At 49.8% G+C, this 16533-nt stretch overlaps 6 protein-coding genes across 7 annotated transcripts; 3 read left to right on the plus strand and 3 right to left on the minus strand.

Moving 5' to 3' along the window:
- Nucleotides 1–161: 161 nt before the first annotated feature.
- L3040_008044 (uncharacterized protein) lies at nucleotides 162–1718 on the plus strand (the record flags this gene model as incomplete). The annotated part of the gene is made up of 5 exons (XM_066154790.1): nucleotides 162–253; nucleotides 318–387; nucleotides 443–592; nucleotides 646–817; nucleotides 925–1718. 5 exons carry the CDS (start codon nucleotides 162–164, stop codon nucleotides 1716–1718), a joined length of 1278 nt encoding a protein of 425 aa, XP_066010684.1.
- A 2859-nt stretch (nucleotides 1719–4577) lies between these two features.
- L3040_008045 (uncharacterized protein) lies at nucleotides 4578–6758 on the plus strand (the record flags this gene model as incomplete). The annotated part of the gene is made up of 5 exons (XM_066154791.1): nucleotides 4578–4835; nucleotides 4888–4998; nucleotides 5053–5571; nucleotides 5712–5975; nucleotides 6045–6758. 5 exons carry the CDS (start codon nucleotides 4578–4580, stop codon nucleotides 6756–6758), a joined length of 1866 nt encoding a protein of 621 aa, XP_066010685.1.
- Nucleotides 6759–7395: 637 nt separating this feature from the next.
- Nucleotides 7396–9196, minus strand: L3040_008046 (uncharacterized protein; the record flags this gene model as incomplete). Of its 2 annotated transcripts, none has more annotated exons than XM_066154792.1 (5): nucleotides 7396–7446; nucleotides 7530–7782; nucleotides 7888–7955; nucleotides 8023–8497; nucleotides 8559–9196. In XM_066154792.1, 5 exons carry the CDS (start codon nucleotides 9194–9196, stop codon nucleotides 7396–7398), a joined length of 1485 nt encoding a protein of 494 aa, XP_066010686.1. The 2 variants fall into 2 exon arrangements, with proteins under 2 accessions (XP_066010686.1, XP_007292029.1); XM_007291967.1 differs by having other exon boundaries at nucleotides 7530–7827.
- A 1080-nt stretch (nucleotides 9197–10276) lies between these two features.
- Nucleotides 10277–10732, minus strand: L3040_008047 (uncharacterized protein; the record flags this gene model as incomplete). Its single annotated transcript, XM_007291966.1, has 3 exons — nucleotides 10277–10400; nucleotides 10451–10526; nucleotides 10576–10732. 3 exons carry the CDS (start codon nucleotides 10730–10732, stop codon nucleotides 10277–10279), a joined length of 357 nt encoding a protein of 118 aa, XP_007292028.1.
- Nucleotides 10733–12063: 1331 nt separating this feature from the next.
- Nucleotides 12064–13025, plus strand: L3040_008048 (uncharacterized protein; the record flags this gene model as incomplete). Its single annotated transcript, XM_007291965.1, has 2 exons — nucleotides 12064–12383; nucleotides 12653–13025. The coding sequence occupies 2 exons, from the start codon at nucleotides 12064–12066 to the stop codon at nucleotides 13023–13025; spliced, it is 693 nt and encodes a 230-aa protein (XP_007292027.1).
- A 1157-nt stretch (nucleotides 13026–14182) lies between these two features.
- L3040_008049 (uncharacterized protein) lies at nucleotides 14183–14820 on the minus strand (the record flags this gene model as incomplete). The annotated part of the gene is made up of 2 exons (XM_066154793.1): nucleotides 14183–14430; nucleotides 14478–14820. 2 exons carry the CDS (start codon nucleotides 14818–14820, stop codon nucleotides 14183–14185), a joined length of 591 nt encoding a protein of 196 aa, XP_066010687.1.
- Between the last annotated feature and the right edge of the window lie 1713 nt (nucleotides 14821–16533).

Here is a 16533-nt window from a genome sequence, read left to right on the forward strand (position 1 = left end):
ACGTGGAGCTGTCTGGCGTTTTTCTCGTGGAGTTTCTGTCTTCCTATGACCGATATGTTCTACAGATGTTGCGTTAATAGCTTCCTGATAACTAATTCCTTTGTTGTTGCACGTCACTTGACGGTTACTAGTGCCGAAGAACGCAAATCCGCTGGCCGGCCATGGGCGATTTAGATCCCGCGTTTGTGCACGCGCTGGCAGCGCAATCCTGGGTTCTATATGGTGTTGGGATGTTCCTGCTACTGCTACGGATGTGAGTCTCACTAGCATAGAGTCTACTCCCTCGTGCTCACGCTGGCAATGCTGACCAACATCAGATACGCGAGGATACACAGACTCGGCATCAAGAGGCTTCAGACGGATGACTATCTCATGCTACTAGCTGGAGTACAGGCTGACATTCTTTTCGGAAGATTTGGCAGTCGCTGATCTGGTGCTATAGGGTTTATACACGGCACTAATTGCATGCTTAAACATCATTGCGGGTGGAGGGGGAAGCAACCTCTACCAGCCAGGAGACTTCGACACTTTTACTGCGAAGAATATCGAGGAGAGGATCAAGGGATCCAAGATTGTTCTCGTCTCGGAACAGGTATGCCTACTCTGATTTACCTTATGCCCTAACCGTTGACCCTCGCAATGCAGGCAATGCTTAATGTGATTTACGTTATAAAAGCATGCATGCTCATCATGTATACGCGCCTTACGTTAGGGTTACAAGTTCAGCGCATGGTTGTCTATCTCTCTGTCTATGTTGCTGTAGGCTGGGTCGCGACCGAGATTGCCTTCTTCACGGCGTGCACCCCATTCAAAGGCTGTAATTCAATACTTTCTCTTCCAACCCCTCCCCCGCCCCTCTCCTATTTTTAAAAAAAAAATTCTGGAAGATCTCAAATAAAGCAATCGCTAACATACATATGCTAGACTGGGCCATGCCCCCTCCGAATCACCAATGCACGACACTCCAAAACTACGCCATAGTTCAAGCTTGCTTCAACATCTCCTCCGACTTCCTGATGCTCTTCATCCCCCTCCCTCTCGTAACTAAGCTCACCATACCCCTGAAGCAGAAGGCCGTGCTCATCCTCATTTTCTCCATGGGCACCTTCATCATCGTCGCCGCGATCCTCACCAAAGTCTTCAACCTCTCCGACGTCTTCTCGCCCAGGTACATGCTGTGGTACACCCGCGAAGCGTCGGTCGCCGTCTACGTTTCCAACCTCCCGATGATCTGGCCACTCCTCCGCGAATGGTTCCCCTCTCTCAAAGGCTTTACCCCGTATCACAAGCCATCCCCGAAAGGACTTTCGTATAGTGCGGGCGGCACCAAGCCGCATGCAAGTCCCCAAGGTCATCGTGGCTTTGCCGGCGGTAAGCAGCTGCACGATACGGATTTCGTGACCACGACCATCAGCGCCACGGGCGAGATTGAAGAGTACCTCAAGTCTGGGAGCACCGATAGCGAGCTGGGGATTGTCACCAGGCAGTCATGGGAGGGCAACTCGGCTTCGAGACCGGGGTTGGAGGGTTGGGATAGGGAATTCCCAGGTACAGCCCAAGATGGAGGTATACATATGACAACGACGGTGGAGATTTCGGAGGAGTACAGACCGAGGCTTGAGGTACCGAGACCGATCAAGGCGACTAAAACGGGGAGCTGGGGAAAGGCATCTGACCGCAGGTTCTTTTGGGATTCCGGGTATGGCTTTCGCTCGTGAATGGGAGATGGATCTTTTGCGTTGGTGGTCTGAAGCGTCGTTTCGGCGCTTTCTGCTGTCCAGGACTTACCGGAACTAGGGCTGGCCTGATGAATATCCCGCTGCATGTATACATAGCTATTGTTATCCTCTGTATCTTGCTACCGTGGATTCATTGTATCAGTGACATTTTTTTCCGTAGCTTAGTATGCTTAATTGTTCGAGTATTAGAATTAAAAGATTAGACATAGGCATACATTTCTCACATTTTGATGTCTCGATCCTCATTTATCTCTGGAGCCGTTGTTGTTTTGGTCCGGTATTCTTTTTTTCCACCTCTTAAAATTTCCACTCATCGATTGAGCCCACTAAAGAATCACGGTCAATGGATCTAATAGTGGGCCTTGACGTCGCAACTTTTGGGGCCCTTCCTTAAAGTGGGCGAAAAAATTATGTCCCGCTTCAACGCCAAAAACCGCGAGGAACGTAGACACTTATATTGCTTATAACATTGCTTACAACATTGCAATAATATATATATATATATTTTTAATAATGTTATTCATTCCTAATTAAGTTACGAAAATTTTATTTCACCGCGTGTCTTTTAAATTAAGTTAAAAGATGCTATAGATCGAATCGACGGCGAATCTTTTTGTTTTTTTATTTATCTTCTTCAAGCTCTTTCTTAAGCTCTTTTTATTTAATAAATATTATTTTTATTAAAGAAAACGAAGATAAGTATTTATTTTCTTGTTATCTTCATCGTCTTTATTGATTTAAATGCAAGCTAATAGATTTTGTTTAATTCAAAAGCCTTTTTTTTTTGTAAATATTTAAAAGTCGATTAAGTACGAAGCGTCCGCGAACTAAGCAAGATCATTTTCTCGAACTTTTTTTAATAAAGCAAAGCAAAGCAAAGCAAAGCAAAGCAAAGCAAAGTAAATTAAAGCAAAGCAAAGCAAAGTAAAGCAAAGCAAGTTAAAGCAAAGCAAAGCAAAGCAAAGCAAAGTAAAGCAAGATAAAGCAAAGCAAAGCAAAGCAAAGCAAAGCAAAGCAAAGCAAAGCAGCGCAACGATAAAGTAAAATAATTAAGTGAATTAAAATAAATACATAATAAAGAGTATTTAAAAAAGGAAAAGCAAATACGTAAGTAAATAAATAAGTAAATACGTACGTGTATATATACTATTTTAAACTTATAAGAGACTAAAGTCTTAAGAATTAAAGAAAAAAAGAAAAAAGAAAGCGAAAAAGTGAAGAATAAAATCTATAGTAAGCTTAACTATCTAAATCTATTATATATATATATATTTTAAAAAAAAAAGAAAAAAAGAAAAGAAAAAAAGAAAAAGAAAAGAAAAGGAAAAAGAAAAAGGAAAAAGGAAAAAAAAAAGAAAAGAAAAAGGACGAAAAAAAAAGATTTTTTTTTTCCTTTTTTAATTGAGATTAAAACTAGCGCTAAAAGATTTTAACTCATTTTTTTTAAAAAATATTATATTAGATTATCAACGTTTTTCGCCGTTTTTTACGCTGAAGCTTGAAGCGGGACATAATTTTTTCGCCCACTTTAGGGAAGGGCCCCAAAAGTTGCGACGTCAAGGCCCACTATTACAAGGACTATGATATACTGCTCTTGGCAAGGGAAACATTTAGCATGACACATGTATCAGGCCCCTAGTGAAGAAAGGTAATTGGACCAAAATCGTCGGATCTGCAGAGCGTTAAGGAACGTGAGGATGCTCAATCAAGCTCAAGCTTATCCTGCCCAAGTCTCGATTGCTGGTGCGCTGCCACGAGATTCTCTCGGCCGTTCTCGTTTTCGGTTTGGGTGACCAGTCTCTCCTGTCTGCGCCGTCCGGGCTCGAGGAGATTCCTCTTCTCCCTTTCATGTCATATACGCGCAGGCTAAACGCAAATACAAAACAGCACGCTACCTACGATAAGCACCTGACCATCGGATTCACGGATTCTCAAATTTCTTAACTTCAGTCTCTGCGTCTTCCTGTTCTTGATATTTCCATATGGATCCCGAAGTTCGAGCTGGCTAGTGCCGCATGGCACTGGCAGGCAGGCGGCAGGAAATGTCGTCAGCTTACCCCCCTCTGCATCCAAGTATGAATAAACGAAATGGTCACCCAGCCGCGTCTCCTGTGCTGATCCTTTCAAAGAAATAATTGTTCATCTCGTAGCTGTTTGATATTTTGCGGCGGGGAGAAAGGAGCGAGAAGTGTATGCTGTTAGGTGATCAACCCTCTGTGCCGGTAGAGCGAAGCATTCGCCAAGGCAGATCAGAAGGTTTGCTATCGCAGGATCTTGGACTTCGAGAGCTGACGGCGGGGTAGTTATATTGGTGCCAAAGCCCCTGATATCTCACATGGCTTGCATGTAAGCTGAGGCACAACATTCGACCTACATCCTATCATGGGTGGATGAGTATGCTACGTCAAACTGAAAGCCAATGCTAACTGCTGGTATGGGCTAATCTGCTCTTCATCCGGCGTATGATATCTTGGCTCTTTGAAGACCGTTGGCTCCGCGTTGCAATGCAAAGTACTTCGCTCTACGGCGAGAATGGATGGTCACGTATAAAGCTAGCGCGGGAACACACCTGCGGAGTCTTAGCTCTTTCTATGGCATCTGAGTTAATGGCTGGCAGTCGCTCATTCTCGCTTTCATAAACTGGAACATGCAAGTTTGCCATCTCTCCTCAATTTCTTACATCGAGTAGCCCAGAACAAGTTCTTGACTTGGAAGCTAGCTGCTAGCCCCAAGTTTCGAAAGATATAAAGATTATCTCTTCGCCCCTCTGCCCCTTTTGGAAGATAGTAGCCTCACTAATTCTTCATCACTATTGAGCACCCTGTTTCAGGGACAGAGATGGCAGATATCCATGATCTTCCTGTATTGTGCTCTCTCGAAGACTTCCTCGGGCATGAATATGACTTCATTATCGTCGGAGGTGGAACTGCAGGTCTCACCGTTGCCGCGAGATTGACCGAGAATCCCCATTTTCAGGTCGGCGTCATCGAAGCTGGTGCCGCGCATGTCAACGATCCTATGATCATGACACCAGCTCTCTATCCTAAGATTATCGGTACGCCTGACTATGACTGGATACATATGAGTGTGCCCCAGGCAAGCCCTGAACCCCTTTCGTCATATTTGGTCGCAACTGACTTGCGTGGAGACATCGGCAAATAACGTCAGCTTTCAACAGCCTCGAGGCAAGGGACTAGGAGGCTCAAGTGCAATCAACTACCAGATGTATGTGCGAGGCCATGCGTTGGACTACGACGATGTGAGTGCCTTTACCTTACAAATCTAAACCTCCAATGTTGACACGTACGCACAGTGGGCGAGACTGGGAAACGAGGGTTGGTCCTTCACGGACCTCCTCCCCTATTTCAGAAAGCATGAGCACTTCGATGACCCAATCAACTATAGTAACAAACCAAACATCCCGCTGGAAACCACCTATGATGCAGAGTTCCACGGCCACGACGGTCCCATCCACACCAGCTTCAGCACATGGCGTCTGCCCCAAGAGCGAGAGTGGATTGCAGCATCCAGCACGCTGGGTGACAGGATGGGAAGCCCCATCAACGCCTGGAACGGGGACCATCTAGGTACCTATCATTCACTAAGTACTATCGACAGGAGCGGCGGCCAGGCTGACGGCACGAGGAGCTATGCTGTTACTGGATACCTGTTGCCGAATGCTCAGAGACCCAACCTGCATGTTTTGACCGAAGCCTTGGTGACGAAACTGGTTGTCAGCGAGACTGGGGAGGTTTCTGGAGTCGTGTTTATTCATGAGGGCAGGGCTCATCAGATAAACGTGAAGAAGGAAGTGATACTCAGTGCAGGAGTCGTAAGTATACACTTTCCATTTTCTATCACTTCGTGCGCTTGTTGGTCAGACGCTGTCTGCTTATCGATTCGTCTGCTACCGAGGATTGTGGATACCTCGGCTCCACATCAAACAAACAAGTCGCTAAAATCACGCAACAGATCAAATCCCCACAGATTCTCGAACTCTCGGGAATCGGTAATCCTGATATTCTTTCCCAAGCTGGTGTAAAATGCGTTGTCGATAATCCTCGCGTTGGAGAGAACTTCCACGACCATCCAACCACCGGCTTCGGCTATGAACTTGTCGACGGTGAGGAATCGCTTGACGCATTCCAAGACCCCTCTGTAATCGAAGCTGCCATGGCAGAGTATATGGCTACCAAAGGCGGACCGCTGTCTAGCGGAGGTGCGGCAATGGGATTCGTAAGCCAAAAATCCTAGACTGCCATCAACCCCCGTGGCGATGTTCTGACCCTGGTGTCACAACAACAGATCTCCTACGCCGACGTCGCAACACCCAACGAGATCTCATGCACCCAGCGACTCATCCTCTCATCCTCACACAAAGGCCACAGCCCCGCCGCCAAAGCCCTCCTCGCAGAGAGCATCGCCGACCCCTCCTACGGCAGCATCTTCCTCGGGCTGCTCCCCGCAAGCGTCAACGTCCGTGAAGCCTGGAACCAGCAGAAGCTCCTTTCTCCGCCCCCAGACATGGTCGGCAAGCACGGCGTCTGCCTCGTCGCTGCGCTCTCGCGTCCGGCGTCCGTGGGAAGCATCCACATCACGTCTTCCGACCCAACGCTCGATCCCGCGATCGATCCGGCGTATCTCACGCATCCAGCGGACGTGGCGGTGTTGAAGGCAGGGCTGGCGATGGTGGATAAGATGGTCCGCACGAGCCCGTTCCGGGAGAAGATCAAGAGGAGGTATCACCCAGAGGAGGCGCTGGATGTCAGGGATGCGAAGCAGGTGGAAGAGTATTTGAGGGGGAACATAGCGACGCAGTATCATCCGCTGGGATCGGTCAGTATGGGACAGCCGGGGGTTGGAGCGTGCGATGATCGCTTGAAGGTGTATGGGACGAGAGGGTTGAGGATTGTAGATGCTAGCGTGATCCCCTTGCACGTGAGCGGGAATATACAAGCGACTGTTTACGCGCTCGCTGAGAAGGGGGCGGATCTGATCAAGGAGGACTGGAGCTTGTGATGTTGATCTTGCACGGGATCTTAATCTTCGTTGGGGAGTGATCGGTTGCATCCTCTTTATTCTACTTAGGTAAAAACAATATCGTCCTCTTTATCATCTCATGGTCTACCGACGGCCGATCGCTACAGACCTTTCTTCAAATGTAACTGTAATGTCGCCGTAGAAATCATGACGATTCATACCTCAACACAGTTTTCAATACTTCTCCTAGTACACTTCTGAATTTCGTAGATTATAGAAAGAGAGCCCTGAAGATGCGTTCAAGTCACCACCATACAAATCGGATGTCTGACACCCCCTCCGAAAGAGGGAAAGCGTGCGAGGGAGGAACCTTCAGCGCCATTCGTCGTCAACCTTTCCGTCTCTGGAACAGAGAGTGCGAGGCAGAAATTTACACCGTCATGAGTATATGGGCTCTGATTCCGATTTTCTACCTACATCCAGGCCGAGGTATCCAGAGCGTATCTTGAATATACCCTGATGAGTTGAAAGGGGGAAAAACAAATAGAGCTGACCCCGCCTTTGCCAATTCCATTCCATACCCGTCATTATCATAATGCATCTCAAGTATCATCTTCCGCCCGAGGAGATTGATAATCTTGTAAGATTATGATCTCGGGAGCTTCATGGAACGAAATTACAGTTTCATCTCGACGTCCTTCTTCGTAGTCTTGATTAGACCGGCCTCCTGGTTGGGCGTCGTTAGTTTAGCTCTAGCGTGCACGGTGAGAGCTTAAGAGAAACAAAATCAGAATTAAAAATTTTACTGACCTCTGCCTGGCGGATCACCAGGACGGAATCCCGAGTCCGATCTAGATCCCGATCCTTATCTCCGTCATCGCCTTCGTCCATGGCATCCTCGTTAGCCTGTTGTGACGCTGACGGTCGGGGTTTGGCGAAAGTCGACTCTGGGTTGGTTGTTGCAGGCGCAGGGCGGGGGAGAGCGGACTGCTTGTGAGCACGACCGGCCGTATTCTCGTCCAGCATTGCAATCACCCAAGTGCGCAGCTCGGCCATGCGATCACTGGTATCACCATCAGCATCATCGTCATCATCATCGAGGATTGCTCTGAAGATTCATCATCAGTCGGGTATACTTTCGAGTTCTTCGTGGAGGAGGACGACTCACAAAGGCTCCAGGCCGGGGTGCTTGGTCGACTTTCCCAACCAGTACTGGAAGATCGGCTTCTCGCGGCGCTGGACATAGGTTAGAAAATGCACCACAGGGTATTGTTGTTGTTGTTGCTCTTGCAGAGGCACGAACCAAATCTAAGGAGTGGCTCAGACACTCCAGATCACCAAGTAGCTCATCGCCCTCGCGCTGTTCGACATCCTCATCCATGGTCTTGTAACCCTGGACCACCGTCTTACACCACGCTGCCTCAGACAGGGTCCGACCGATGACGAGGCCAGCTGACTGGTTCGCCAAATCAAGATCCCGACAGAACTTCTCGAAGCCCAGGACGCTTCTGAACCACGGCAAGTATTTCTTGCCATAATCCGGGAGCTTGATATAGCTGGTATCGGTATTCAGGAGGCGCTTGATTGTACCAACCGAGACGAGTGGCTTCGAAGCTAGTCTAGAGGGGCCATCGATCTTGACGAAGGTGGTTGACCAATCCATCGATTGGATTTGAGGAGTGGGCAGTTCCTTACCGGCTCCGAAGGGGATCTCATCGATGGAGCCAAGGAGGACGACCTTTTGACCGAACTGCTTTTGAGCCCCAAATGCCGTATCCCTGTTTATTCACCAGTCAGCAAGTTTATGTGCCTAGAATGCGTGGGCACACTTTCGCATACCAGTTGTAGCTGTACGGAGAAGTATATAGACCATGGCTGGCTTGGATGTCAGTCTTGTCGATGCCGTCAGCGTACAGAACCCATAGGCGACGCTCTTCATCGAGCATGACGATCCAGCGGGACTGCTGAACGCGATCGACAAGCTGATGCGGTCCGGCGATTCGACCAAGAACAACGGCGCGCCAGGTAGTAGGGGACGTCGTGTCATCAGAACTTGTGAATGTAAGATTGACGAGGGGAGAGCCACGGATGCATCCACTTGTAGTAGCCTTACTGTTGATGGAGTTGGGTCCAAGGCGCTGGAAGGCGATGGAGTAGTCGATGATTCCATGCTTTCCGATCGCAATACCGAGCGGAAGATTGACCGGGCCAGAAGGGTTTGGTTTATGGCAGAGAGCCTGGGCAACGAAGTCATCCACCGCGGCGGCCGTAGTTTCCTTGAAGTTGAAGTCTTTGACGACGCGAATGATGTTGCCGGCCGATCGCTCGTAGACCAGCTTTGGACCGCGGTGAGATTGGATAGGAAGGAAGAACCGCTCGTCTCGAGTGTAAGGATTGAAGGGGGCATGGCGGGCTGGTAAGTGGAGCTTGACACGGTTGTTAGGACCACTGTCGCTGGTATTGCGAAGTGGTGCCATCTTTTCTTGCCTTGTATGTGAAATCGGATGTCAAACCTATTCGAAGTGGTGGTAGAGTCTAAGTATCGAGACTGGAAAGTTGTCTGTCGAGCAATATCGAGGGAGGGGCTGCTGGCTCGGAACAGCTCCAAATATCCACGCGTCCGCGCTAGTGTAGCGCGTCACGTATATTCACTCTCATGCGGGTTACTCCAGCAGTTCATAAACGAGGTTGAGTCCTTGTGCCTCACAATTACTTTCCTGGCTTGCGCAACATGCTTTTCCCAACCCCATTCACTGTCAAGGGCCTTGGCAACGTGTACACTACGATTTGTGTAATGAACACTTCTTCTGTGCTAACATTAGGAGAAATGATTTACAGAAATAGCGGCCGTCGAAATGAACAGATGATATTCATAGTAAGATGATTGGAAGAAGCATCTTGGTGCTACACAAGACTAATCCAAAAGCCAAAGAGAGTGAACCTGTAATGCAACTTCTTGTGTAGTACTGTAAATCAACAAATGTACAATTGAAGCAGAGTATAGGATACGATTGAGAGCAAAAGCAACATTTGAAAACTGGTAAGCGAAAAATCCGAGAGCCAAAATCTTAATGATAGACCTCGATTCATGAATTGCTCGCTGGTAGTGACCGATCACTAGGGACGTACGTCCACTTAGATCGTCCTCCGGCCTTGATAAGATAAGAGCATCCATCAATCGGGAAAAAACAGCGATGTACAGATCTGCAGAGTAAAAGCATATTAGTTCAAAAGTAGTCTATTCTGTAACCAATATTGGTCACAGTATCGTTCGTGCTGTGAATAGCGGGTTGGCCGAGGTTGAGTGAGGTTGAAATAGCCGAGCCCTCAGAGTTGATATTTGCTGCTAATGTTGACCGTCCAAAATACAAGCGCCAGGGAGCCAGTTCCAATCGGGGATCAGAAATGAATGTTCCATTTCAATGTTAAGTAGTGACACTATATACAATCGAGACTTGGCCGCCAGTCCAAGAATCTTACCAGTCTTAGAAACGTAGAATTTTTTAAGCAGGACACCGGACCAGACACCAGCAAGTCTTCCTTTAGCTTGTGGCGCTTCATGGTTTCTCGCAGTAGACAGAAGAGATCGCATCGTTGGCAAATTCATAAGCCTTGTTCTTCGACAAGTCCACGCGTCCTGTCGCAGAGAAGAATCCACTAGTCGATTTGCAGTATTCATCGCTATTTTCATCAGCTGTCTGGGTTGAGTTGGATGTCAATGAGTGGCTTACACATAGAACATGCATGTTGGACCCTTAGTATCGAGGGAGGTGGCAGAGTTGTCGTGATAATGACCACCAAATGTGGCTTCAACTTCGTAAGCTTCAACTCTATAGATAGGAAGGAGGAATCTTACAACAAATGCCGTAGGTGAAGTTGATGTCTCCGCAATCTACGAAGTCGGCACCGCGGCAAAACTGCACAGATCCAACAGTTGGTGCAGCTTCGGCAGGTGCTGCGACGGCAGTAGCTGCAAGCGCAAGGACGGCGGCGAAGACGCTGTTGAACATCATCTTGATAGATAGATTTACGGAGTGTTTGTAGAGAAAGTTAGATAGAAGTTAAGAGATGGAAGTTAATAGAAGAGGGCCGATGCTTGCGGGAGAATGTAACGGATGTTTGATGTTGGGTCAGATGGGAGGATTGTGGAAAGCTATAAGTAATTTTCTAGAAGCCTACCTATAATTATACCTATACCTACAGGCACTATCAGCCTTGACCCGATTATCCGCTTTGTCGCAAGTAGATTTGGATATCGAAGCAGAAACGACTTCGTATGTTCTCCTATTAATCGTATCCAGAGCCAAGGTGGCTTGCGGAGGTGAGGACTACCGTATTCCCGCCTTTGCTAATTACAACTATAAGAGCCGGCCAGGGTGGTTTTTGGTGGTGCAACGCTCTGCCGTCTCTTCTTCGGTAAAGAACCGGGATCCCGGCGGTGATACTACCGCTATCCACTGTGGAGCCTTCACATCTCCGTACGGAGTTCCTCGTGGGCCGCATGTCCCGGTGAAACAAGTACTGTAACTACTGGACAAGGCTTTTTTGCTTGGGAGACGAAGTTTCCTCAGGTAACCAAGAGGTACTGCAGGTAGACAAGCGAGAAGAAGGCTGACTCAGCGAGCAGAATCCAGCGTTGTGCCGGTAGTACGGAAGCGATCCGGATACATAGTTGTAGTTGTAGTTGTAGTTGTAGTTGTACGTTGTAGTTGTACGTTGTAGTTGTATGTTGTAGTTGTACGTTGTAGTTGCATGTTGTTGTAGTTGTTCTCTCCCCCATCAATACATAAAGCCCTGCCAACGCCATTGCACCGACTACGTAGTACGTACCAAGTACGTAGTAGTAGTAGTACTACGCAGATTTATTCTAATCTTAAATTCCAACGTTCCGGACGAAGTACTGTAAGATTCTAATATTAGAATCAGGCTTCCTAGGGGCTTTGGCCACGGGGGTGTTTGGCTGTCGGGCTGTCCCCGTTAAGCTGTGACGCTCCCCACCCTTGGCTGTTGGCAAGGCTGTCGTCGACTTTGGACTCGGTACTCTCTGTACTCGGTCGGCGCGGAGTACCGGTACTCATGGGGAGGTCACGTGGCTGGACATCGCCCAGTCCGGGAAATCCAAGTTGGCGGCTCAAATGACCACGCACGTGACCACCGACCTGGGCATCATGGTAGGACGCTGCTGGACCACTCCCACGACTACACCGCGTGCAAGCTGGTCCTGGTCCGCATTACACTCATTTACACCTCAACTCCCGTCCGCAAACTGGTTCGCATTACACTCATCGACAACTCAGATCCTATAACTCCGTGTAATCACTTTCTCCAAGGCCCCAGATGCCACATGGCGGAAACAATCCACCAGCTCCCAGAATGGGAAACCCCGCGCCCCCCTAAGCAAAAAGGCCCACTCAGCAAATTGATGGCCCAGTCGCCGCTACTGGCACGCAAGCAGGAAGCAGAAGAAGGAAAAGAAGCAGCATCGGCCGGAGAAGACTCGACGGCCGTTATGCGCACGTTCTCCGATCGGTTCGTGCCGCACCGGGCCGCGTGTAGCCTTAGACCCAGGAGCCGCAAGAGCATGCTGTATAGCCTCGGGGCGCTCCTCCTCCTCCTCGCCCTCGCCCTGGGCCTCGGACTCGGGATCGGCCTTCCGCAGAAGTCGTTAGTTACTCTCGATACCTTTCATCCCGGAGTCCTCCGTTGAGAGACTCGTGCATCTCTCCTCTCCGGCTCCAGGCACACGGGCTCGGTTGGCCGTCTCTTAGCCATATTTTTTTTTCCCCTTTTCTCCTTTCTCTTCTTTCCGTTACCCGCCGCTCTCTTTTTTTTCCTCTGTTGCGTGCGCGTCTTCGTCGTCGCACACGACCATTTTCCTATCCGTTCGCAAGAAAGAACCGACCTAATCCTAATCATCCTCCTCCTCTCCCCAGAAACAAGGCCGAGAACCTGCCGCTGCCGACAAGCAACGGCACATTCAATGGCGACTTGACGTACTATGATCCCGGACTCGGCGCCTGCGGCCTCGAACACGCTGCGTCGGACTCGATCTGCGCGGTGTCGCATTCGGTATGGGACGCGGTGATGACGAGTTCGAACCCGAATGATAACCCGCTGTGTGGGCGGAAGATCCGAGTAACGCGATATAATGAGGCGGTTCGGGCCAACCGGAGTGTAGATGTGACGGTGGTGGATAAGTGTATGGGATGCAAGCCCACAGATCTGGATCTAAGCATCAAGATGTTCACGGCCCTGGCCGATGAGAGTCTGGGAAGAGTGGTAGGGACCTGGGCCTGGTTGAACTGACGAGCAGGGTGTGCGTGCATACGCCTTCTACGCATTGTGAATGACAAGTGTACATACGGAGAGGGCAGTGGTGCGTTGACTCACCCAGTGGGCTCTGGGTTGGAGCTCCAATGCACTTCAGCCGCTGCAGTACTGAAATATGGGGTTACGGATGCAAGGCGCTGGGGAAACTTTGTACATTCATTCATTCATTCGGCGACAGTTGTTTCCTAGATACCCAGGAGAAAAAGGCTTCCACCACGTGTTACACGAGAAATCATCCCCGTTGTCCTCCAAGAAGCTATGTCTACTTTTCGTGGACAATCAATACCTGCTGGCTGCTAATTTACTCATCTCGGCATGACAACAACGTGTCTCGGGCTCGACCGAGCCGAGGGCTGTAGTGGGCTTCCGATGGATCAGTGAGCCTCAAAAGTCTTCTGCTTCTAATGATGTACGACTACCAAAACACATACTCCGTAGAGTCAAGCGGACTCATGCGATCTCTCCTCGACTCACCCCAAAGTCCAACTTGACCGACGAATCAATTTCCTTAGCCCACTTTATTCTATTCCTAAATTACCCAGTGCCCCAGCTCTTGTGATCAAGAGCCTGTACAAAATCGACCTACTCCAGAGATCATCCGTTTCCGAACCCTTGACTCAAGGAAGAAGTGTGGTTGATTCCCCGAGCCGGATCCCTCCCCACCCAACAGCAGAAAGAACATTCAACCCTCTATACCCGCTTCCCCACCACCGGCCACGACTCACACCTCCGAGCCAGCGTCGACGCCTTCTTCTTCTCTTCCCTTTCCGGCGCGCAGGAATATTCTGGCACAGGGCTTCCGCCAGGACCGCCAGGACCGCCAGGAGGATATCGTCGAACACGTAATCGTGTCTCGGGTCCTGCGTCCCCGGCCGCCACCGTGCCAGCACCAAGAAGCGAGACTGGATATACGTCGTGTCGCTCAGGAGCTGGTAGACTGTTTTGCGCTGGTGACGCTCCTTGCGGTAGTAGCGATCTTGGTACTGAGCGGAGCGGAGCGGAGCGGAGATGCGTGCATGCATGCATGCCGGCCTACGGAGGACCGGACCGGGCCGAGCCGAGCCTACGTTAGTACGTACCATACCTCGATGCGACGACGTGGGGGGACGGGCGACTTTTAAGCATTGCGAGCACTACGCCGTGATCTCGAGGAGGTAGACGCCGCGCTGGTACATGCCATACGTAGTGGTCCTGTTGAAGTCGCCGGGTCGCGATGGCTCACCTGCAGCCATGTCAAATCCCGGGAGATGGAGAGGCTGAAAGGCGTCGCGTGGAGATGCATGGGTCGGAAGGGTCACAGTGGGTGCGTAGACCGCGTTCGAGCAGATGCGCACTCGCTCTCGAGAAGTGCGGCGCGAGATTCGCGGCTCGGATACCTTCGCTGTCGCCGTCGCCGTGCCTGTATTCCCGACGTAGCTCTTTCTCTACAGCCGCTGCCGGGGCCGAGGAATTGCTCGATCCTCTTCACGGCGGTCGAGGTCTGCAATTTTCTGGCCCTGACACTGCGGCCCATCTGCCGCCTGAAGGCATCGATTTCGCCTCGTGTCCGTTTGCGACGCCTCGGAGCGGCTCTTGACATGTGCTGGGTTCCGATGGCACGGGAGAGGTTGTTGCAGTCGCTCATTGAGAGGCTGCCGCCGGGGTGTTGATATCGGCTTTCAACCCTTTGTGAACTCGACATTGCGAAAAGCTCGCCCGACATAACCACACTATCTCTACGGGGATTTTCAGCGTCGACGGGCAGGTGATCCGTCGAGACTTGGTCTACCATCTCGGAAGTGTTGTTGCTCTTCTATGGAGGCTGCATGTCTGTTGTCTTTTGAGGGAACGTCGGAGATGTGGAAACTAGACTATCGTCTCCATCGGCTTGATAAGAAGCATACTCTGCTGCGAGGATCTTCTCCCCCTTCGCATCCTGTGAAAGCTCTTGACATTCAACAAAGGATAAATTGCCGGTCGCAGGATCATTGTTGTCGATGGTCTCCTGAGAGCTATTCTGCGCTGCCCAAAGTCTATCTCTTTCCTGCTGCTGCTGCTGCTGCTGCTACGGCTGAGAGAGTTGTTGGCATTCTGAAAAGGAGACTGCTGTAACTGCATCGATATACTCGATCTTTCCCAAAGAAGGCAGGAGTAGAAGGTCGAAAAGATCGATACTGCTGGAAGCGCTACCGAAGGCGGGCGGGAGACCGGACGTACAGATAGATGCCTTCCGTTGTCGAGACAGCCACGGCCATCTCTGAGCATTCCCACCAAGCATATATTTATATCTCCCAGGTTGGATGAGAGATTTAGAAGATTTCCGATAGAGAACTGGTGGAATGTTCATCTGACGTCTTTTCCTTGAACGTGTCTGATTGACTCGTGCCCCCTCCCAGAAGTCTTTACTCGGGGCCGGCCCTTAAGTTGCACATCACCTGTTGGTGCCACATGCCTGCCTTATTAGGCTTGCTGAGAGCTGGGAGCGGGGAGCTGGTGGATGGCGTCAAGAAATGCAATACCTGATATTTTTCCGCTGCGACTCTGCGATATTCGAAAAGAAAAAAAAAAAATTAATTAGTCAGTGCACTGACTATTACACTTGTAATTGTGAGTATTCAGGGCAATGATGTTTGTTGCCGTTTAGTCAGCAAACAGAGGAGATGGTGCTGGAGATAGGCTGGCTCCAACCAGGAGCCCTAGGTATCCGAACTCGCGAACTCACGTGATGATACACTGCGTCGCCGCGATCAAAAAGGGGCAGGTCGTCAATTTCTTTTGTTATTGCACAACATCGCCGTTTCCGCCTCCGAGCTCTTCAAGTTTTTTTCCAAGGTCCCACCACGTGTGATGTTCCGCCGCGCGCGCAAGCAAGCGGATGTTGATATCAAACTGTGCCCGGCCCTCATGAATTCTTTCTCTTTTTGGGGTCACTACTGCGGATGATGCTGATCTGAGCTAATCCTGTTTCCGTGCCTCTTTGTCATCTCTGGCACTTGAGACTTGAGAGAGAAATTGGAACACGATCCCGCGGCTTCATCTTAGGTATCTGAATGTGTCCGCGCAGGTTCAGATGCCAATAGTATACGGGATCACGTTCGATCTCCTTCTTGTTGCGTGCGCTCTCTTGGCTCCTATTATACTTGGAGGGTGTCTTGAACTATAGCCATATGCTCTTGACGTGGACGGTCTCTAGAAATACTTTACAGAGGGCTTCTTGCGTGTCATCGATTGATGGCTGACCTAGGTCCGGCCTCCTCCGATGATGGCCTTTAGGCGACTCTGACATAGTTCACGCTTCGGAGTATGGTGAGGGACTGAGTTATTGCCTTTCTCATCGGGACCTTTTCTTTGCCACAATCTTTTTCGTTTCTGTGATCTATCTCATTTATAGATAGGACTACAGGAGATCCTATAGATCTCTAGCCTCCCTACGCGGTCTTCCTCGTATAGCGTGTCGGCACAATCAGAGAACAGGATTTCCAGGCCCAGCTCCGCTTAGCAAAGC

Source organism: Drepanopeziza brunnea (genome assembly GCF_022702325.1).
Source record: "Drepanopeziza brunnea f. sp. 'multigermtubi' strain 214-2 chromosome Unknown ctg14, whole genome shotgun sequence".
In the NCBI taxonomy this organism is placed as follows: Eukaryota; Fungi; Ascomycota; class Leotiomycetes; order Helotiales; family Drepanopezizaceae; genus Drepanopeziza; species Drepanopeziza brunnea.